This window comes from Physeter macrocephalus, chromosome 6, assembly GCF_002837175.3.
Source record: "Physeter macrocephalus isolate SW-GA chromosome 6, ASM283717v5, whole genome shotgun sequence".
Taxonomy (NCBI): domain Eukaryota; kingdom Metazoa; phylum Chordata; class Mammalia; order Artiodactyla; family Physeteridae; genus Physeter; species Physeter macrocephalus.
In genome coordinates this window covers 75,742,172-75,765,664 of record NC_041219.1, presented here as the reverse complement: position 1 = coordinate 75,765,664, position 23,493 = coordinate 75,742,172, and the positions used below count along the sequence as shown (strand labels likewise).

The 23,493-nt window shown below is 36.1% G+C and overlaps 1 protein-coding gene across 8 annotated transcripts in view; it reads right to left on the bottom strand.

The window, feature by feature from the left end:
- Positions 1-210: 210 nt before the first annotated feature.
- CCDC91 (coiled-coil domain containing 91) overlaps positions 211-23,493 on the bottom strand; it is a 393,065-nt gene continuing 369,782 nt past the window's right edge. For 7 of the 8 annotated variants that reach the window (XM_055085536.1, XM_055085537.1, XM_024129047.2 and 4 more), the window contains one exon: positions 11,337-12,252. In XM_055085536.1, coding sequence (XP_054941511.1) covers positions 12,142-12,252 — 111 coding nt within the window. In that variant the 3' untranslated portion in view covers positions 11,337-12,141. Of the gene's footprint in view, positions 1,329-11,336; positions 12,253-23,493 lie in introns of those variants that run through there. The other variant, XM_055085539.1, reaches the window with a different exon arrangement.

Below are 23,493 nucleotides of genomic sequence, written 5' to 3'. Positions count from 1 at the left end.
TTTAGGAGGGGAAAATAATTTTTAAAAAATAAATAAATTGATGAAGAGACTACTTAATCATAAATGAAATGAACAGATATTAGATGTTGATTATGAAGAATTCTGCAATTTGAGCACATATTAAAAATCTAACTAAAGCTAAGTTTAAAATCAATGTGAATTTATTTTAAAAGAACTTTAAAATGCCATATAGCTAAAATTTTAAAACAATCTATCTCTGTCAACTTATAGCTGAAAAACAATTCTAAATAATAATAGAAACTGTGAGGATAGAAGGCCCAGTGGTTTTGACGTAAATCTTCATTCTGTTACTGAATATATGCTATTCAATCATTGGGACTTTGATTAAAGCAATTTTTCCTTCCTTTGACCATATATAATTTTTTTCTTACGGAATTCTTAGAAAATATTATAATGTAATTATAATTTAAATTCATGTTAGGCCAAAGCTTTAAGTATTGTGCCAGTGTAGTTTCTGGTCATCCCAAAATCTCTATAAAAGTTGCCAGAATTGAGTTGATTCTCTGAGAATTCTTCAGAATAGCTTTTCTTTGGGACTTCTGCAACACTGGATCCCTGATGGATTAAAAAAATTGACCAATCCCAAACCTGACACATAAAGCTGACACAAAGATTTTAGAACTAACTTGTTAACATAATTTATGATATTTAGTTTCCTCCTAGTCACAAAAGTGTGATTAAACTTACTGGTCCAGCCATTGGAGTTGGCTTAGAGATCCTTGAACAAGAAGAAAAAATTGTACGAATTTATAAGAAATGGAAGCCAAGCTTAATTTTAACCTTTGTGTGAAAGTCTGTAATAATATAATTAATCTTCTTGTAAAGATGTCATTTAGGATAGCTTGAAATACCATCTGCTATGAGAGAGCTCAAATGCAGTGTTTTCTGGATGTGCTGGACTAGGTCAAGTCTGAATTCCCCTCCAGACCTAGGATTTGATGTGTAGACAGAGCGTGCAATTTTGCAATCTGCTGAGCCAGAAGAGGATTTAATACTACATTCAGAGCTGTGCTCAAATTGTCAAAAAATGTTCAATAAAATAACATTGCAAATCGTACTCAGTTAAACTAGCTGGCAAAGGTAGCATGACAAAATTGAGAAATAAAGCATATGAGATGTAGTGTTATTTACATGTTTTCAGGGCTTACGCACTGGGTGGCTTGCTATTTACAAGACAGCATTTCCACCCTTCCCCCTGCTTTAAGGTTTGATACAAGGCCAAGTCCTCCATCTGACTTCATGCGACTGTGGTCTAGTTCAGATTAGTATTTGTCACCACTCTTCACAGCAGACAGGAATGCAGCAGACTGGCGGAGAAGCAGGAGAAAGAGATTAGGGCACTAGGTCTGTTGAAGGTAAACATACCTGAGACAATCACAACAGTGAAATATGGAGGTCAGATGCTCAGGGCTTAACTTTAGATAACTGTTGAAGGAAAGAGCATTTTAGAATTCTCAAAATTTTTGTTGCCATTGGAAAAAAAAATCATTCCGTAAAGCATTATTATACGCCCTCTCTGAAGATGTTTTACAGAATTCTAAGCTTACTTAGAAGCTAATGGGACATCTGGCTGAAACATGACAGATCATAAATGTGTTTCAAATAAATTAAGACATGGTTTGACAGAAGAGAAAAACCATCAATCTGAACAGATGAATCAATATAACAAAAGTATTCTTAAAAGCTAAAAAATGACATTCTATCAATATGAAAAATATTAACAAAAATGATAATGAAAAATTTTAAAGATAATGCAAACAGCAACTTTATTCTTTGTGAATATAGAACATAAACTCTGAACTGTGGGCCAGACATTATTTTAATGGTTTTACATGTATTAATCTAACAAGCTTATGATGTGAGTTTTATTGTCTAAAACTGAGGAAACTGAGGCACAAGGGAGGTTAAATACTAAGCTGGTAAATGATGGACATGAGTCTTGAACCCGGCTCCATCCTGAATAAACTGTGATAAATTATAAAAGGGAACAATACAAATCTTCTCAGTAAAGTTTTGCAATGGAAACAATACTCTTATCGTGTATTTCCAAATTACTTAATATGTGATGTAATTTCTGATGTTAATATCACTGGTGAGCTGTATCAATTTCAAATAATAGGTAAAATCTGAGGAAAGGAGCTAGTGATTCTTGGCTCTGTGCTGTGCTCTGTGATTAAGACTTAGAATTAAATTACGTTAGTCAAGCCATTTCTATTTTCTTCTCTGAAACTGTAAGGTTATAATGCTCATCACACCATCAAGTTATTATTGATTTGGACTGATGATTTCCCTTAAGAATTGATTAGAGCTTGGGAGAAGATTAGTCTTTTGGAAGAATCTTTATTGTTAGGTTATATTAGCCAATAGTGTAGTAGTTGATGTCTTGACTTTATATTCCAGCCAGGCGTTCTTGTCATTTAGCTAGTGTAACTCCAAGTTAAATCACAGTATTAAGCAGTATTGATTTGTCTGAGCTGTGGAATGTAAATCTTTTCCCACCAGGTAAACAATGGCAATTAAATGGAATTTGGCTTAGAAGGGAAATGTTTTTCCCACAACTTTGCCCCATCAGCAGAAACCCTAACACTCCAGTAAGCTACAGGGTTTAGTGCAGGTTTGGCGATGCATCACTCAGCATAACCTGGTTGCCAAGAAGCTGAGCCTGGAGTTTGTAAATTCTTTAAGATCATCAGCATCCTTTGGTGGGGGATACATCACACAAGTGAATCCAAACAGACTGAGTGCCTAGGTTAAATAAAATAGGTGAACGTAACTGGCGGAAGAAAATGTTTCCCCTTCTGAAAAGCATGGACTTTGGCATCAGGTAGACGTGGGTTGGAACCCAGCTTCATACCTCGTGAAGCAGTGCTTGTAAAGCCGTGATCACTGGCGAGTTACTGACCCGCTCTCAGCCTTAGTTTCCTCTTCTTAAAAAGAACTGTTAAGAGCATTAACTAGTTGTATATGTCTAGCACAATACATGACACATAGTAGGAGCTCAACACGTTTTTTAAATGAAAAGATATTTCTCAACAAATTCAATTATTGGGAGACAGTGTAAATAAAATATTTTTGAAGACTCATAACTAATTAGACATTATTTTTTATTAATTAAAAATCCATTTTGGAAGTCTGAATCCTTATTATTCAATTCCGAATAATAAATTGAATTATTCTGAATTAACTGAATAATGAGGTTATTCAATTTCTGCTTAATTTTCAAAATTAAAGTTATATTCTCCAGATCCCTCTCAAAAGCAAACCAAGACTAAATTTAAAGTATTTCCTCAAATTTAGGAGATGAATTTCTGATTTTTTGACAAGTTTTGGCCAAAGATCAGAGAAATCTCTTTTCTTTGCAAGCACTCAACTACAAATGTTCCTAGCTCTGAGAGTCATACATTAGTCAGAGGGTTATCCTGACTTATTAGGTCTCTTTTACTCTTTAGTCATGATATCATTAACCATCAACAGCACTGTCTTCTCAGCTTTCTGCTGGCAAGAAACCTTTCCTTAGAGAGTTTCACACGCATTTGTACTCATGACCTCCTTACTCTCCACACTAATCTTAAGAAGGATGGAAGGGAACAAATATGACTGTGTTAAAGATCAGGGGTAATAAACCTGGTCACCGCTTTTTCCCTGGCAAGGATATTCCTAGATTCAAAATCTACAATATGGTAGCTATTAGTCACATGTGGCTATATAAATTTAAATTAATTACAATTAAATAAAAGTTAAAAATTAGTTTCCTCAGTCACACTAGCCACATTTCAAGAGTTCAACAGTCCCACATAGCTAGTGGTTATCATATTACACAATGCATATATAGAAAGTTTCCCTTATCTCTATCCAGAAGCATTGCTAAATGATTGACAGTAAGGGTATCCAATTACAATTTTTCTTTCTCATTGAGCAAACTAAAGATACAGGCTTCCTCTTATTTTTTCATTCTTTAGGAGAAAGAAGTATGCAAAAATACTTATAGCACAAAATTTAAGAGTGAAGATCATCTCATGCCCCAAACTCCTCATTTTGACATAAATTATTTCATGGAGTTGCTCCAACCTTGTGGTCTTATATGGTCCCATGTTCTCTATTTCATAGAGGAAAGAATCATGGCTACCTGATAGTGATCTCGGCTTGTTGAAGCAAGCTTGACTGCCCCAGGGGTACCTGATACATTCCACCTCTCAAGCATTTCTGTTAGTCAATTGAATATATCATCATTAGAACAGCTATTCATAAAAGGACAGGGTGCTCCCGTTTGGGAATTCTTGGATTTTGCTATTTCTCTCCCTTTCTTCCAACCCCACCCCCATCTTACTGAAGCTTCCTACCTATTTGTCAGTGTCCACTATAATGGTAGGATTGGTGGTGCCACATGGCAGGAAGAGGAGAGAACAAAGTTTTCATGAGGGCTGAGAAGCCTCTCTCTTCCCTAGAAGAAGGCTAATGAAGGTGAGAAAATATTGGTCCTTCATACCCCAAGCCAGGGCTAGTTCAGTCAGAAAATGCCCAGAATGGCCTGAAGCTACATATTCTTTTGTAGTACACACAATTCTGGATGAAAATTTTACTTCCACTTTTCCCACCTCTGTGAATACAATTCCTAAACAATCTTGAAGTGATTATCTAAGAGATTGTGGATATTTATAATGTTGAATTTGGTTCCACGGTAAACCTTCAAGGAGGAATACTCTGGTAGATAAAAGTAATAGTAGAGAAGCAGGCAGGCCAAAACTTAAGCCATACGAAGAAAAGGATGTGAAAGGGAACCAGCTGGATCCCAGAAGAGTATATACATACCCAGTGCACACTTGCAGGTCTCTCTCTTTTTTTTTTTTTTTTTTTTTTTTTTTTTTTTTTTTTTTTGGGCGGTACGCGGGCCTCTCACTGTTGTGGCCTCTCCCGCTGCGGAGCGCAGTCTCAGCGGCCATGGCTCACGGGCCCAGCCGCTCCATGTGGGATCCTCCCAGAGCGGGGCACGAACCCGCGTCCCCTGCATCGGCAGGCGGACTCTCAACCACTGCGCCACCAGGGAAGCCCCCATCTATGAGCTTTGCACATATTGTATAGCTGCACGAACCCGCGTCCCCTGCATCGGCAGGCGGACTCTCAACCACTGCGCCACCAGGGAAGCCCTAGGTCTCTTAACCATTGATTTACCAACTTTCTCCTTTTCCTCAGCCCAGTCATACCTTTACCGGTTGCACTTGATCCTGTTAGCAACCCTGCCCCAATGACTGAAACCACCACCAATGACTTGAATCTATTCCTACTACATTGTATATGTTCCTAGCATCCAAAGTGAAATTATGAATGCATTTTCCCATAGAGACATTAGTTGGTTCAATAAATTTAGGTTTTAGGAAATCATTAGCTGTAATGTGGAGAATTGATTTTTTTGGGAGCAAGAATGGAAACAAGGGCTCACTGAGCAGACTATTTCAAGTCTAGGCAAGAGATGACAAAGGCTTTGGTCAGGGAGGTAGTCATGAGAATGAATGGAAAAAAGTAGATGGATTCAGGGTAAGTCTTGGAGTAAAGCTGACAGGACTGAATCTGAAGTAGGGAGTGAGAGAGAGATAAAAGAGAAATGGAGAAGGATGATATATTTGTTGAGATGGGAAATATTAGAAAAGACAGAGAAAGAGCTCTGGTTGGCAGAGGTGAGGTGGGGATGAAAAGCGCTGCTTTTGACATGTTAGGTACCACATCTAAGTGGAAATATAGGGTAGGCAGCTGAATATAGGACTTTGGACTTAAAGTCAGTGGTCTTTAGCATACAGAGAGTATGTAAAGCTGTGGAATCAGAAGAGATCACATAGAAAGAGAGAATAAAAAAATGAGGGCACCAGCGCCATTACATTTAAGGTCGAGGTCTACATAACACTGCATTATAGGCTATGTAGAATTTTCAGGCTTCCCAGGTAGATTACTTAACATCTATAATAGAGAATATGCATTTCAAATTCTAAGGAATAGAGATAAAACACATTCCTGAGCACAAGAATTCTTCATGTGGGGAACTGCCAGCATAACCAAGGGTTTATATTAGGTAGAATCACTGTGACACTCTGAAAGAATTTAATTCATATAAAAGAGAATATGTCTCACTTATCAATAACTGTAGCTGCTTATCTGGATTACTTGGAACCTACAGACTGGTTCCAAGCCTAAAAGAATCTGATTTGATATTTCTACCTAGTTTATCTCATTTTATGAAACTGCTGCCAACATGTCAGTTTTGATTTGATACAAAGTATAAAAGTCTATCCCCTGCATTATGAGAGAAAGAAAAAAATTATAAGAAAAATAAAGTGTGTTAGACAATTACTAAAATTTTACTACTTGAATCACTGCTAAACATTTTTATAAATCTATAAACATTTACAATTTTAGCAGTTATGGAAAGCAGGCAAGAAGAAAGATTTAAAAAATTACAGGAAAAGTATGTTTCATAAAGGTAGTGCTTTCCACAGTGTCCGGTGGTTCTAACATTTTTAGAAAAGAATACCTACACAAAAGAGCAAGCTCTCAAAATTCATTACATATACATCTTGCCACAAAACATTTTCTATAATCTGCTTCAGTATCTGAGCTGTGTTGAAGTCAGTGATTTGTGCATTCTGTGGCTTCAGTTATTTCTTTTAAAATCAGCTTCCAGACTTCTGATAACTGAAGCTTTGCCAGAACTGAGTCAAGTTTTCCTACCTTTTGAATGAGTTTGTTTCTTCATCTCTGTGTATTTCTCAAAAATACAAGACCAGTCTGCGTAACAATTGGGAGTCAGAATTGGATTTTAAAAGGCCATCAGTATCCTTCGGCATCCATGATCACCAGGACTCTCACACCACATTGCTCTGAGTATTTCCTGATCTGACCCAATCCCAAACCCTCTCCTCTCCTCTCCTCACCCGCAGCTCCTACTGGGCCCTCTGGATCTCCTATTCTTGATTCCAAAACCCTATGCATACAATCTCATCTCCAAACTTGCTTCCTCCCTCCTACTGTAGCTGAAACCTGATGGACCAGTGAGTCTAATATTTACCCTACAGCGCACTCACCAGGAGGCCTGGTATCTCTTGGTACCATAAGAAATTGTTTCACGTATATATAATTTGCCATATACCCTTCCCTACTTACACTCTTAGAGGATATTGTAAATTTGGGTAGCACATCAATTTAGTAGCATTCTAGTAGCTATGAATTAGTCATCCTAGTAGCATTTGGAAATGCAGACTCATTTTAAAGTGCTCAGAAGGCTGGTTACTATTTTAGGACAGTTTTAACTTTCTTACAGAACCTCATTTAGAAACACAGCAATTTTAGCTAATCCTTTAAATTAGTAGTTAGACTCTATTAGCTCAGGATTAGTTGATTTATTACATTACAAGTGGAATGACTGATTGATTCAACTATTTATGGACTCACTATTATACACTAAGTCCACACACAGGCTAGGTACTAGGAAATGCCTTCAGAATATAATAAACAACAGACGTGGGCTCTTCCTTCAGGAGGAGATATATATAAACACCACATAAGAAAGAACACAGATTATTAACTATAAATGGCAATTAACACAAACTATTATTTAACTCCACACGTACTGCATAGGAAAAGTCTAGTGTGCAGTGCCCACAGTGGGAGGAAGTAGAATTTAAAGGGGATCAGCTTGTTGAGAATGGATGGTTCTGGGAAAAGAAGACAGAAAACTAGGTGAGAGCAAAGAAAATTTTACCAGCTCTTTTCCTTCTATTTATATAGACCAATGATTGATGCCCAAGGAGCCCCTGCATTATGGCAGATTCGGTGTATGGAACTGTGTTTATTTTTCAATGAAATAAAGGGAACAGTTTTAGTTTTGTCTGGCTTAAAAAAATTCTGGCAGTCACAGCTGGGAGTTTTCATACATTGCTTCGGTCCACTGACTATGATGATGGTGGTGATGCCCACGAATAAGTGGCCTGTGGATTCAGAACACGTTGGCTTTTTTTTTTTAATTGATGAAGATTGATTGAAAAGCAACATAGTTTGGAACCTTCCAGAAAAGGCATCTTCATAAAAAGCAAATAATCCCTGAATATCTTCATATAGAGCTGGGAGGGTGGTGTTGGTCTTTGACAGTTTGTTGCTGTAGCTGTTACCATTGTTCTTAAACGATTATGTTTCTTAGTGTACACTGGTTTTCAGTGTCTAAGATAAATACCGTATCATCTCCAAGGTAAATCTCTCCCAACAGCCTAAAATTTGTTTCTGTTTTATAATTTTGAGAATGCCAACACATACCTTCCAAAAATCAAACAATATTTTTTCATCAAAGGCACAACTGAATTTTATCAATTAATTAGTATTTAATCTCATCAGAGATAAATTTTTGACCAAAGTTATATTTTCAGTGAGATCACATGAATCCAATTCCCAACCTAAGAACTATTAATTTATTTTGGCTTTCTGCTTCCTGTTAGTAGTCTTCAGAGACACAGTAGAGTTGTTTACTGGTATGTAAACAGCAGACTAGGGGATAAGTGGTTGGATTCAATAACTCTCGTTTTTCTCTTGGAGTTTCATAAACGTTTTCCAGGTTTTTACATAGGGTTTTTTTTTCTTTTCTTATTCAGGATTTATCATGCAAAGACTATTTTTTTAAACTCAGCGAATGAATGATTCTTTTGTTTTTATCATTCTTTAAAGCATATATAACATTTCCTGATTCCAGTCAGTTTAACTATCAGAATAAAAATACCTGATTCAATGCAGAATAATATCAATCATAGGGACATTGTTCTGGTTTTTGTTTCAAAGCAATCACTGGGTAAGGCTCCACTGAACTGCAACATGAATCAGCATTTAGCAAGGCTGGGTTTAAACCTCTACTCCAGATTCTGAACGACAGAGAACTTCTAAATCGGGCACTGTTTGTTCATAGTTTTAGGTCTCTGTGATTTACTTGGCTTTATTAGACAATAGGGGCTTTGGTTCAGTTATATTTTTAACATTCCTTAAAAATAAAGCAAAGAGTATTCCCAGTTTGGATGAGGATTAGTATGGTGGAGGAAATGAAGAATTTACAAGTGCTGGGTATCCAGGGATTATGCGCTGGGCTCTGTGCTGGATTGCCTCGGTTAATACGTTTTTGGTTGCATGTAATAGAAACTGGCTCTGGCCGGCTTAAGGGAAAAAAGTATTCTTCCAACTGGCATATTGGAAGAATATTTGGGTAGCTCAAAGAATCCAAGACTCAGGAAAGGCAGCGATCAGGGGACTTCTGACCTCAGAAGCAGAGTTCATGTCTGGCCCCCTAGGGTAAGATAGTTGAAGTATCTCAGCACATGACTCTTCACAGGAGGCCAATGTGGTCTTCACCTGTGGATTAGCCAGTCAACGTTAAGAGGGGCAGAATAATATTGTTTGGCCGGTTGTTTGTGGGCAACTGCACCTGTATTTTGTAGGCAGTTCCCAGAGAAAGGGGGCTTATTGTGAACTGGTGGCCATGCCAGTGAGGTCTACTCTATGGGGCATTTTACAAGGCTAATTTTCACAAAAAGCCTATAAAAATCACTATTTTCACCTCACAAACGAGAAAACAGAGACTAAAATTGGTTAGACAACTTGTCCAATGTTCTACAGTTAGAATGTGGCAGGGCTAGAATTCCAATTAGGCTTCTAAGAGGGGGCTAGCCTGCTTCTTTAAAGATTAAAATAATCTGATGACTACATGGGATAAAAATTTCCAGATAATTTCTTATGGAGAGACTATTAGGTATCTCCAGCGTACTAGAAAGAGTAAAACTGCCTGTTGAAAGCTCTGGGGTTGAAGCCCAACTCTACCTGGTCATCAAGGGCAATTAAACATCAAATATTCACTAACAAACATCGAATCTCCTTCACAAGGTTATTTTAACTTCACAGGGGTGTTGAGCTAACATGTGAAAATAGTTGGCTCAAAGCAGATACTCATTTTTTTTTTTGTTGAAATAACTATTCTAATAATGAACCCTCAAGCATGCTACTAAAAATAGAGTCACAGTTTGACAGTGGCTCTGTCATTCTAAAAACAGAATTCCTCTCTTACCCTTAGTCTTTCAGAATGGTGCCTTATTCACCTAAACATAAAGGTAGAAAATGCTATATAGAGAGTTAAGGAAACCATACAATAGGAGGGGAAAGTTTTAGATACAAAACATTTGACTACTTTGACACTTTGGGCTCACATTTCAGGGAAAATCTCTAATCTTTGGGCACAGCACAATGCTTAATAATCGAATTCTTTTAGTGAATGCTACCTGGGATGGTTTATGTCCTTGTGATAACCAGGACAAAAACAGAATACAGTTCTAAATGTGGAAATCTATAACTTGAACATTCCCGAAATAGATTATTAGCTAATTCAGTTTGGAAGGATTAATGTATCAAATAGTTGTATGTTCAGATGATTATTCTCAGTTATCTGTAAGGATAACTCCATGGGAAAAAAGTATTTTAGCAATATAAGAATTTATTATTGTGCATGGTGGGTGTTCCTCAAATATTCACAGACTGATCAGTGTCAATCTGTTCCAAATTACTTCAGACCACAAGGACTCTATGTCAATAGCAGAGACTAATGTAACCCCAAATGGAAGAAGAAAAAATCATTCTGTGCTGGTAGGGGTAGAAAGAGAGGTGTAGATTATTATATACTCTTGATATTTCTACAATTTTCTGGAACTTAGTTTCAGTGACCTGTTATGCTTCATTTTCATCTAAATCATATCTGAGTAACTTGTAAAATATCCTATCATTTAAAATTTGATGACAAAGAAAGAGTCAACTGATTTTAAATGTGACCATAACATGTTAGTGGCTTGTTCCTGAATTAAAAGCCCTTTTTCCCCTTTTTAACTCTGCTGCATTTCAAGTCAGTGGCCTGCTTGCTTTACTTTCTTATTTAAATTTGTAAGAGAAAACTAAGTAGTCATTAACATTGAAAGATTCTTGATAAATATTATTATAATATTTAGGGGAAGGTATAAATTAAAAACATCATCCATGGGTGTAGAAGTTTGAGTAAGAAAAAACTTTTTAAAAATAATTAATTTTTTAAAAAGTATTAAAAAATAATATTAACCAAATAAGATTTGAAGCTCTTTTTTATTACACTGAGAAATTCCCAGAAAAGTACAAAGCCTATGAAAGTAGGAGCATTTCAGAAAACAAGACAGAAGGTTTGCATACATTTGTAATGATATTTTAGTTTTGATGTTTGAAAAAAAAAAAACAAAACTCATAATTTCACATTGAAGCACACTGCTCATGAATTAAGTACCTTCTGAAGCACTGGGAAAGTATTTCACATCTCTTATATTTGAACCCGAATCCCTATAAATGGCTAAGTTATATTCTCTTTCTAGAGATTAAGTTCATGGTATGATTCATAAGAAAAACGATTTTATTGATTCATAGTGACTTTGAAGAAAAGAAACAAGAAATAAGCACATTACACACATATATTCCTTTAAATGGTACATCAGATCAAAGTTGAGTTAATTTAATAATCTTTAGTGTTGTTAATTGTTACCAATGAAAATACATAGATCCCACTACAGAAAAGAGGTTTGGTAATATCAGAATGATTCTCTGTCATATCAGTGTTTTATGTCTAAGCTACATAGATAAATAGGTGATGTTGAAAACCATGCTGTTTCTATCCTCAAAATCAAATAAATGTATGATGACATCCTAGAATCTTATCAAGTCATTGTGAAACAATAAGTAAAAAATATTTACTATTTTTGCCAAATACAATGTAACAGGGCACCAGAGGCTATGAAGTTTACTTAATTAACTTTTGGTAATCTGGTAATTTTCAGTGGTTTTGGGGTCACATCATACTTTTTGTTGCTGCTACTACTACTGCTAATAAAATAATAGTAAATGTAAAGGAGAAAACAAAAGAAAATAAATTAGATCTCTTGTAGTTCTTCTAAATAGTGTTTTGGTTTATCCTTGAAGTGGAAATCAATTTTCCAAGGTTTGGAAAGAAAACAAAAGCATCTTTATAATTCACAGCATGTAGTTTAGAGGTCTAATGATTTATCCATCGCCAGTGTGGGTTAGCTTGTCACGTTCTCTTTATTCAATGTCAACTGGTTCCGTAGCTATTAAAGCACTTAACTGTTTCTGAGCACAAGAGAGGAACAGTTCCAAACTGGACAGGCTTCTTTGGCGGATGACTTGATCAAGCTGTTGATTGTTTTAAAGAGAGAGAGAGAGAAAGAGAAAAAGAATACACTTAGTTGAGGGCTAAAGAATATTATGCTACAGAAGCCCACTAGAGAAACCTTTTCACAGATGATGATTTAGAAAATCAAATAGTGCTTTAAACTCAGAGACAGTGCAGTCACTATTTCTGGCCTATCATCATCTAAGATGAGATGATAATCATTACAATTTCATAATTGATGTTGGTATTCAGTTATTGTAGAAATACCATAAATCTGATCAGAGTGATTTCAGATAATATAAAATAGTATATAAAAATACCAGTTCTTAATGAATATACAGACTAGACATCCACAAATATCAAAAAATATAACAGATGCAAAAAACAGAAGAAAAACATGGTATAGAAAAACAGCATAATTACTCCATGCATAGAGTTTAACTGGGACAAAGGATAGGTGAGGATATAAACAATTTCCTGAAATTAGAGAAAGTTCTTGGGAAAGGTTTATTTTAAGAAACATGTGATATTGTTGAAACAAATTTGACTTGGTTTTCCTGTTGAGTTATAGATTTTTTATTAGGATTGTTTTAGTGTGTCAATAACAAATACAGTGAACAAAACCACAGAGGTTTAATAATAAAAGTCATATAACAAAAAACTTTCTGGATGGTAAGGATTATTGGATACATCAAAAAGGGTTTCTAACTCTTCTGCCCTAAAAAATTGCTCATTGTGTAAAAATAACCAATGACAACACATTACCTACAGGTTATAGAAGAACGGAGGAACTCAAAAGAAAGCCAAATAAATTCCATTTCATAATACATACCTGTCATATTTATGTAAAAGTTGACTATTCCTCCTACATGCTCCCCCCAACATAAAAGAAAAAAGATAAATCCAAACAAGAATTCTCTATTAAATTACACATCCATAATCCATTGAATTCAAAATGACTGAAAAAATGAAAGATTGAAATTTTGAAATATCCTAAGAATTAATCAAAAAAGAATATATTATATTTAGCAAAATCCTCATGTAAAAAGATTGAAAACTACTAAGACTCCCTTCAATTCTAATATTTTGGGATTTTAATGTACATAAAGAAGTAAGATTCCTGCTTATCCTTTTTTCGCATGGGGTTTTTTTTTTTTTCTTCCTCTCTCAGATGATACCTTTAGGTGAATATATACCTTCTGCTTACAAGTCTCTATCAAATAAGACAGTTCATTACAAGATAAACCCCAGGTGAGCAGAGAGTTGTCTGTCTTGCTGACTATCGTACCCCAGCATCTAGAAGAGGGTCTGGCCACATATTTTTTTTTGTTTGTTTGTTTTGTTTTTTGTGGTATGCGGGCCTCCCTCTGTTGCGGCCTCTCCCGTTGCGGAGCACAGGCTCCGGACGCGCAGGCTCAGCGGCCATGGCTCACGGGCCCAGCCGCTCCGCGGCACGTGGGATCCTCCCAGACCGGGGCGCGAACCCGGTTCCCCTGCATCGGCAGGCGGACGCGCAACCACTGCGCCACCAGGGAAGCCCCTGGCCACATGTTTGACATTCCATAAATATTTGCTGAGATTGACTGAATCAATAAATACTTAACCCGAATAGAGCAAGGCAATCTACTAGGAAATGACAGATGCACTTTTAATTCTAAAAGTAAAAACATGCTTAACCTAATTTAAAAGCTATGTAGGAGACTAAAGTTGAATTTTTTAATGTTTCATTTTAATACACATAAAACAGATTGAAATCTAATTATTTGCGGTTTTATAAAATTATTTTGCACTTGGTCCAAATTCAAATAGTATAGAAGGGTATACCAACACCTTGGTCCGGTCCATTCCTAGTGGTTTCTGTCTACTTTGCGTGTTTTCAAGCATTTAAAGATAGGTTTTTAAAAAATATTTGGTCCAGATCTTGTAATTGTTAACTATGGCAGGGTTCACATAACCACTTTCTTCCACTGTCATTACTGGAAATTTTTCCTATTTCATTTTCAAGAAATTGCTTGACTGCATTCCATGATTTATTTAGCCACTTTCCCATTGATAGACACGTAAGTTTATTCCAATTTTGTCTTGTTTATGAAGCAACAAGGAAATTTACAACCTGAGTGCACTCCCTTCCCTTCAGAAGCTGTCCAAGGGTTTCTCTTGGACAGATTCTAATACATGGAATTTCTACATCATAAGATTTGCATATTTTCTTTTCTTTTATTTATTTTTTTAGATGCAAAAATAATATAATGATATAATTGCGGCTGAAAATATGTTAGTATGTTCACATGGGTGCTGTATGAAGAACAGGCTAGGAGAGAGCAAGACAAAAAGCAGAGGTTCAATACACAAGGCCGTCAGTAAATATGTGAAGAATAAATGAAATTAATGAAAAAATATCTAAGAGAAAAAGTAAAATTTCTGACACGTCTAGGTAATTGACATAAAAATATTACAGTCAATGGACTGATTAGACACATACTTCTCTCTTAGATGCCAAAGTATTTGTAATTCACTTTTACTGTCTGTGCAGTTGTTGTTTTCAGTGTTCCAGAATCCACGGAGTAATCCGCAACATTCTAGATGGGGAAAGCCAGCCTTTTGATTAGACACCTAGCCAGTCACCCCTCTTCATCCATTCATGTCCAGTGCTTCTTTTAATTATTTATTTTATTTTTTATTGAATGAAAGGTTCTTTAAATTCTACAGTGCTTTATAATTTCACAGTTTCACACAGATGATTTCATATAATCCCATAATAACCCTTTTTTTTTTTAGTTCTACCCCTACATTGTCCCTCCCCCCTTCTCTCTCTCCACTGGTAACCACTAGTTTGTTTTCTATATCTGTGAGTCTGCTTCTTTTTTGTTTTATTCACTAGTTTATTTTTTAGATTCCACATCCAAATATAAGTGATATCATACAATATTTGTCTTTCATTGTCTGATTTATTTCATTTAGCATAATGCCCTCCAAGTCCATCCATGTTGCTGCAAATGGCAAAATTTAATTCGTTTTTATGGCCGAGCAATACCACATCTTCTTTATCCATCACCTGTTAATGGATACTTAGGTTGCTTCCATACCTTGGCAATTGTAAATAGTGCTGCAATGAACATCGGGGTACATGTATCTTTCTGAATTAGTGTTTTTGTTTTCTTGGTTATATACCCACCTGTGGAATTGCTGGGTCATATGGTAGTTCTATTTTTAGTTTTTTTGAGAAACCTCCATATGGTTTTCCACAGCGGCTGCACCGATTTACATTCGCACCAACAGTGTAGGAGGATTCACTTTTCTCCACATCCTCGCCAACATTCGTAAGTTCTGTTCTCTCTGATGACAGCCATTCTGACAGATGTGAGGTGATATCTCATTGTGGTTTTGAGTTGCATTTCCCTGATGATTAGCGATGTCGAGCATCTTTTCATGTGTCTGTTGGCCATCTGCATTTCCTCTTTGGAAAAATGTCTATTCAGTTCTGCTGCCCATTTTTTAATTGGGTTGCCTGTTAGGACTTGCATATTTTAAACTGTGATAGTTACTACCCAAATTGCTTTCCAGAGTGAGAGTACCAATTTATCAGTCCCATCTGTAGTGTATGGGAGGACCAGTTGTCCCTGTTTTCTTTTTAAACAGTTGCACAGTTTTCCATTGTATATTTATAATTTTATATAATGGATAATCTTATTACTTATTTAAAAATTATTCTATTGATAGACATTTGAATTGTTCCTTATCTTTTGTTATTATAATCAATGCTGTAATGAACACCTATCAACACAGACCTCTGTATACCTATGCTAGCATATCTTACAGAAACTGCTTGAGCCAAAAAATATGTCATCTGCAATGCTACTTCTGTCATAAATCAGGTTTCCACATATGCATGAATCTGTCTTCAGGCTCCCTAGTCTAAATCCATAGACAATTGACCTATCCCTATGCAAATATAATGCTGTCTTAATTACTACAACTGTATAATAAATTTTAATATATCACATATTACCTACCATATTACCAACCATACCATCAAATATTTCAGAAAAATACAAATTAATAAACACTTGTAATAAAATTGAATTTAAAAAGGAAACAATCAGACTACAGATAGTTCAATACCTTTTTTTCCCATAAAATGCAAAAACCAAGCAAAATTTAAAAGTATATTATTTTGAGTTACATCAATAGGCAATATAACTTTACTTTTTAAGGCCAAGGATATTATGCAATCAAAACTGAGGATAGGGCTTCCCTGGTGGTGCAGTGGTTAAGAATCCGCCTGCCAGTGCAGGGGACACAGGTTCAAGCCCTGGTCCGGGAGGATCCCACATGCTGCGGAGCAAGTAGGCCCGTGCGCCACAACTACTGAGCCTGTGCTCTAGAGCCCGGGAGCCATAACTACTGAAGCTCGCGCGCCTAGAGCCCGTGCTCTGCAACAGGAGAAGTCATGGCAATGAGAAGCCCATGCAACCACAATGTAAAGTAGTGCCCCCCCACCGCCCTCCCTCCAAGGGGCGAAGAAACAAAGAGCCAATGCAGCCAAAAATAAATAATAAATTAATAAATTAATTTATTTAAAAAAACAGGATAGTCGTATTTGGAAGATGGAATCAGGATGAAACATGTTGATTCGTTCTGGAGGTGGCTTCATGGGAGTTTGTTTTACTATTATGGCTCATAACATACATATATATATATATACATACATGAGATATAATAATTCAAAGTCTTAGAAGCCCCACCCCGAACAATCAGGAATTCAATTAAAAACAAAATTGATTTAATATCTTAGAATTTATGAATGTTTGTTAGAGGAGAAACTTCTCCTTTTGATAGCGTATAGCACAAACTCATAATTGCACAAACTAGCAATCAACCTGTGATTGCTGTTAAGTAACAATCCTCTGGGTTATGCATCAGAATGAATATCCTGTAATTTCTTAAAAAGCAAGGATATGTACAAGGACAAAAAAGTTTGAGAGATTTCGATTTAAACATACCAAGCACTTCCCTTCTCTTGTTTGTGTTAAAGGTCACCCTGGAACTAGAAACCATAAGATGATGGATGTACTGACTTTGGGTTCAGGTAGCTAAACTTCACATCTTTCCCCATGCCTCCCCAGAACTGTCTGGAGGCAAGAATCCACTAAATAAACAGGAGTTCAACACTTCAAGGGGCAAGAAGGTGACTGATACTCTGTGAGGAAGAAGATAAATTGGGCCATTTCAGATCTAAGATTCCAATTTGGCGGGTGCTTTCTGGGCATGGTATGTAAGATCACGTCTATGAGGGGGACACTTGAGACCTTTCTCTTAGAGTTCAGGGACAATTCCTCTCTCTGAAACAAGTACATCAAACTGATGTTCTTGGCGAATTCCTGAATTTCAACAGTTTCAGTTTAATTAGGCATGACCTTATTATCCTTTATTGAGGCAAGAAGAATTTTGGCAAAATATTCTTTTTGCACCCTTGAGGAGTGGGACTTAGTTCTGTTTTTGTGGCTTTCATCTCAAAGTGAACCAAAGATTTGTATTCTGTGACTTCACGCTGACAATGTTATGTCCAGAGTAGCGGCAGCAAACACTGGCTGTAGGATTTACAATCTCTTCCTAACAGTGTAGCTCTAACTGCTTTGTTTTCCCTTCTATTTACTGTTGCTTCAGCTGCTGTTCAGCTCTTTCAGATACTTGAAAAAAAAAAAAACCTGGAAATTCTGAGGCTTCTGAAACAGACACCTGGGCTTTATAAATCTTTTTTTCCCTCTTTGTCATCTCTTCAGTTTGCTAGCATACTGCTGAAAACCATTTAGAAGCATACATACTACTTACTGAAAGTTAATATTAAGCTCAGGGGGTAAAAAGAAGACATGACTTTCCAATAATTTCCTGTATTAGATTTACCTTTCCATTAGTATTTCATGCCATAGCAAAAGAAAAAGAAAAACATCTCTAGACCTTAGCTTTTATTTCCCATCACCAAAACACAATATGATGCATGGTGAACTCATACTGGTCAAGAGAGCAAAATTCAAATTTAGCTACAAAAAAAAAAAAAAAAGGCTTATTTTAATGGGACTGTTAAGAACACTGTTTACATCCCAGAAAATCGGATACATTGTTTTTGAATATATATATGTATGTAAAATATATGTATATATATAATTAATATATTAAATATTAAATACATAGTACTAATTGTGATTTCAATTTCTTCTGGGCTTTCACCAATAAGATATACCAGAAGATGTGAAAATATTAGGCCTACCTTTATCACTGTTACTTTTCCAACCTGCCCTCCTACATATTTTAAACTTATGCTTAAAAAGGGATATCCAGCAAATCCACTGATAGAAAATTACTCATAAACATATGTTTTATGTTTAGTAATATGTTTAATGGATTCCATTTGCACATTCACTAACAAGCTCTTTCGTGGGCATTGAAGAAAGGTCAAGTATGATGATCTGGAACTGTAATTACTAAGGCAGATTTCCCAGTTGATGTCGTCACATTGGGTAAGAAGGACTATTTACCTTCTGATAAGAAGTGAAATTGTTCTTCAGTTTTTATTGCAACGCTGCGCTTTTAACAGTGCTGCTCGGGTATGAATGCCTTTATTTTTCTGACTTTATATGCATCCCCCACACATACACACATATCCTCAAGCTGTTTCACTTACATGCTTGAGATTGAGCCAATCCATTGATTGATTGGTCAATCAGCTGACCAGTAACAAAGTTAAGACTGCCACTATTTGTGCATTATTGCTCTGAGCCCCCAAAAAGTATACATATAGTGGCCTTGTCCTTAAGAAGTGTATAATCTTTTTGAAGAGACATACACAATCATTAAAGAACAATCATGTGATGATATATACAGTAAAGACTGAGTCCAGTGGAAGGTCAGAATGGGGGAGAGATCATCGTGGGAGAATGTAGCAGAGAAAACGTCACAGAGGTTGAGCAGGATTTGAAGAGGACTGGAACAGAGTACCAAGAGTGTCTTCTTAAAGAAGAGCGAGATGTGGGAGAAATTCTAGGAAAGCAGATTAGCAGGAACAAAGACCATTTAGTGACACTGAGAAAGGAGGTCTGAATTTAGTGGAGTTTAGGAGTATTCATATATTCTTTCATTCACTCATTTATTCAATATTTATTCAGTACCTACTATGTGCCAGGCACTGTTTCAGGCACTAGAGAAATATAGTGGTGAAGAAGAAAACAATTCTCTGCTCTTATATACTTTACAGTTTACTTTAGCTTATATTTTAGTTTGAGGAGACAAATTAATATTCTTCAGGTAGAGATCAGTATTATAAAAAATAACGAAGTAGGGTAAAGGATTTGACAGGGACAGAGGGGACATCTTTTGGGTGGGATGATTAGAGAAAACCAACCACGCAAAAGCATCAGGAAAGAAAGTTACAAGGCAGATGAAACCACAAGAGGAAAGTCCAAAACGTGGGTTCAGACTTGGCTTGAATAAGGACTGGAAATAAATAAAGAAGACGGGAGCAAAATGAGCAAGGTGACGGGGGGACTGGTAGGAGAGAAGATCAGAGAAGTAGACAGTGGCCAGAGCGGGAAGGGCGCTATAGGTCATCGGAAGACTCTGGAGAGTTTTGAGCAAGAGTGTGACCATACTCTGTGTTTGAAAAATATCACACTTGTAGGGAGTTCTCTGGTGGCCTCGTGGCTAGGACTCGGCGCTCTCACCACCATGGCCTGGGTTCAATCCCTGGCTGGGGCACTGAGATCCTGCAAGCCATGCGGCACGGCCACAACAACGATGACAGTCACACTTGTACTGGGGACAAGAGATTGTTGGGGGGCAAGAGTAGAAGAAAACCCACTTAGGAGACTTTCGGTCTGGGGAAAATATAAAGTTAATCAGACTGTTGGCAGTAGAGGCTTAAACAGCAGGTCAGGTTTAAAATATATTTTTAGATAGGACCAACTTGAGTTGCTGATGGATTAGAAGTATGGATGAAAGGAAAAGAGAAGTAAAAGGTGATTCTTAGAATGATGGTGCCATTTACTGAGTTATGAAGAACTGGAGGGAATTTCGGAAATGCAGGATAAAAAAGCTTTCTTTTATACTTTTATATAGCTTTTGTGCTAATAATAAGCATTGCGAATTGCCAAAATGGCTATAGCACAGGTAATGTTTCTCAAGCTTTTAAACCTTGGAATTGCGTGTGTGAGTGTGTGTGTGTGTGTGTGTGTGTGTGTGTGTGTGTGTAAAGCATTCTTTGGAAAATACACCACAAATCAATTTTTCTTGAGAACTCCCCTAGACTAAAATCAAACTGTATATATAGGGAGAATATTATACTGGTTCAGTTTCCCCTTAATAAATAATCATGGAATTTTACTGGTAAGAGATTTTGAGACTGCTTAGTCTAACATCTACATTTTACAGTTGTGGAAAACTGATACACTGAGTTGTTAACAGACCAAGTTCACAAACCTAATATGTCCTCCTACACTTAAAAAATATACTCCTTCAAGATACATTTAAAAGTACTAGCCTGAGTTTCTCTTTGCTTAATAAACCCTACTATGTATCAAGTAGATTCTGTGCCCTCACATTTTGACAATGGACATTTGACAATGGACAGATAAGATTCATCCCTAGAGTAGAGTACCAGCACTATGACCAGAAAGGTGCCGACAACCATTCTGGGTGAGATGATATAACTATCCTTTCTCTCACTGTAGCCATGAAGGAAGTAGATTATGAATCAGTTTTAAAACTTAATATGCGGAAGAGATATGGGAACATATGTATAACTGATTCACTTTGTTGTAAAGGAGAAACTAACAAACACACTATTGTAAAACAGGTATACTCAAATGAAGATGTTAAAAAAAAAAAAAAAAAAGATCCTCAAGTTAAAAAAAAAAAACTTAATATGCATACATACTCATAATGGGCTGGTTTGTTTTACGAACAAACAATAAGGACTGACAGACTTGAAGATGATTGTTATTCTTGAGTGGTGATTATTTTTATTGTGACATCTAAACATTTTTGCTTTAAATACCACAATCTTTATCTTTATCCTGTATCCTCAAATTCTGCATTTCAGCCTAAGAAAATTTAGACTTATCTGTAATATTACTGTAGCATTAATGGAAGTTCTATAGTATCTGTCTTATTACGGGTATACCAACCATAAAGAGTTTCTCTTTTAAAATAGTCTTTAAATAGTCTTTATATTTTCAGATAAGTAATAAATACTCTTTTCTTTATATTTGCAGAGAAGTAAATTTGACTGCAAGAGGGATATATTGTATATAAAGCTGAAGTTGAGATAGAACACATCCCCTCTCTGGGAATATAACTATGTCATTATTGTAAATCATGTTGGAAGAGACTTTGAACCAACTTGAGGATAATAGTGATATAAATACATGTTTAGAATGACTCTAACTCTAAAAGATTCAGTATGATCAGGAGAGTGATTTGAACTAAGGCAGTGCCAGATGCCTCGACCTGAACTTCTGAAAATGTAGACCTAACCTCTTTACCAAAACATTCACAGGCCATCACGTCCCATAAAGACTCTCACTCCGGAGTTCACATCTCCTACTCTCTTTGAGAAACTTTTTCAACTTTGAAATATATTTCAAGTCTATCTGACTATTTAGTTAAAAAATATCAACATATAAAGAAGTTGTGTAACTTTCCACCAAGCACAAGATGAATTACAGATGCTCTTTTAGAGTAAATGAAAAGCGGGTATAAAGAGTCTTAAACCCCATTGGCCACAACTAAAGAACTGTGAGTTTTGCTTTGTTTTGTTTTTGTTTTAAGATGTCTTAGGGTAAGTCAATTCTCTGTTTTTGAATCATCTAAAATAAGTTCTACATATTTGGGCAGTTCTGCCTTTTTATCCCAAACTACCATAGAATCCACTGGGAAAAGGGAATACTCATTTTTGCTCTTCACGAAATCATCTGGGCAGCATAAACCAATATGTATTCCAGACCTTAATGTGCAGGCATACCACCTTGGAATACAATCTATCTTATTCGATCTTATAAGTAAGTTAAGCAACAGCAGTTGGCCAGAAAAGGATGCACTGTGGTAGTGAGTGAATGTAGACACTAGACTTTCTAGTATAAACTTCCATATGTGAGGTTTAATAAATTTGAAAAGAATATAATTCTGGTAACAACTGCTTTACTCTTAATTCAGACAATTTCCAAAACATTTTTAAAAACCACAGATTTAGGAAAATTTTAGAACAAAAGAAAAGGTAACTAAAATTGTATAGTAGAATAGTAATTGTACAGTAATCCCATCTTAGAGCTCTGATCCATAAGGTTGTATTTACCTATTAATAAGTTCCATATCCTACTTTTTAGAGTTCAATGGCAAGAATTTATCTCAAATAAAAAATGGATTGATTCTGGCAAGACAGACTAACTGATTTTAATATGACATTCCACATAAAGTTTTTAATAAAATTTGTTACATGCGCCCAAACCATGAAGAATAGCCTTGTTCAACATTTTTTTAAGACCTTGGTTAGTGCAAATATTGCAATCTGTAGGATGGCCTTTTGTAAATTAAATAATATAAAAATCCCAAACAAATATTGTTAAGTAACAAACTGTTCAAGTACAACAAACACAAACTCTTGTATTTTCATCAAGTCAAGTTTTAAAGATTTTAGCAATTCTTTTGTGTCAATCCAAGGAACAATATCTGCTAATTACTCTCTGTAGGACTCTTTTGTTTTGATTTTCAGCAATTTAAATTTCACCTTATTTTGAAGTAGGAGAAAGAATTACATGACCTCTTGGGTTCTTGTCTTCCTGTGCTATCTTAAAATTCTCAGATAACTGATATATTTTGCCTTTTATGTTTCAATGTACAAAAGCATGCAAAGAACTGTACACAAGGCTTATTTTTGAGCTCTCTGCACACATATATTGAAGTTGATTTACAGGGCAAAAGTAACAGTCCTGGATCAAGTCTGATCTTCTCTTGTTTTGAGAACAGTGTTACTATTATTACCTGCTATGCACGGGTGAACCTCCCTATTGTGTTGTATTAGTTACCAATTACTGTGTAACAAATCACCCCAAACCTAGTGGTTTAAAACAAAAAACAACAAATATTTATCGTCTCCCCATTTTTGTGGGTCAGGACACTGGGTGCAGCCTGAGTGCCTCTCACACATGGTCTCTACTGAGGGGTTACGATCAAGCTGTGGCTGGGCTGCAGTCAGCTCAAAGTCCAGCAGG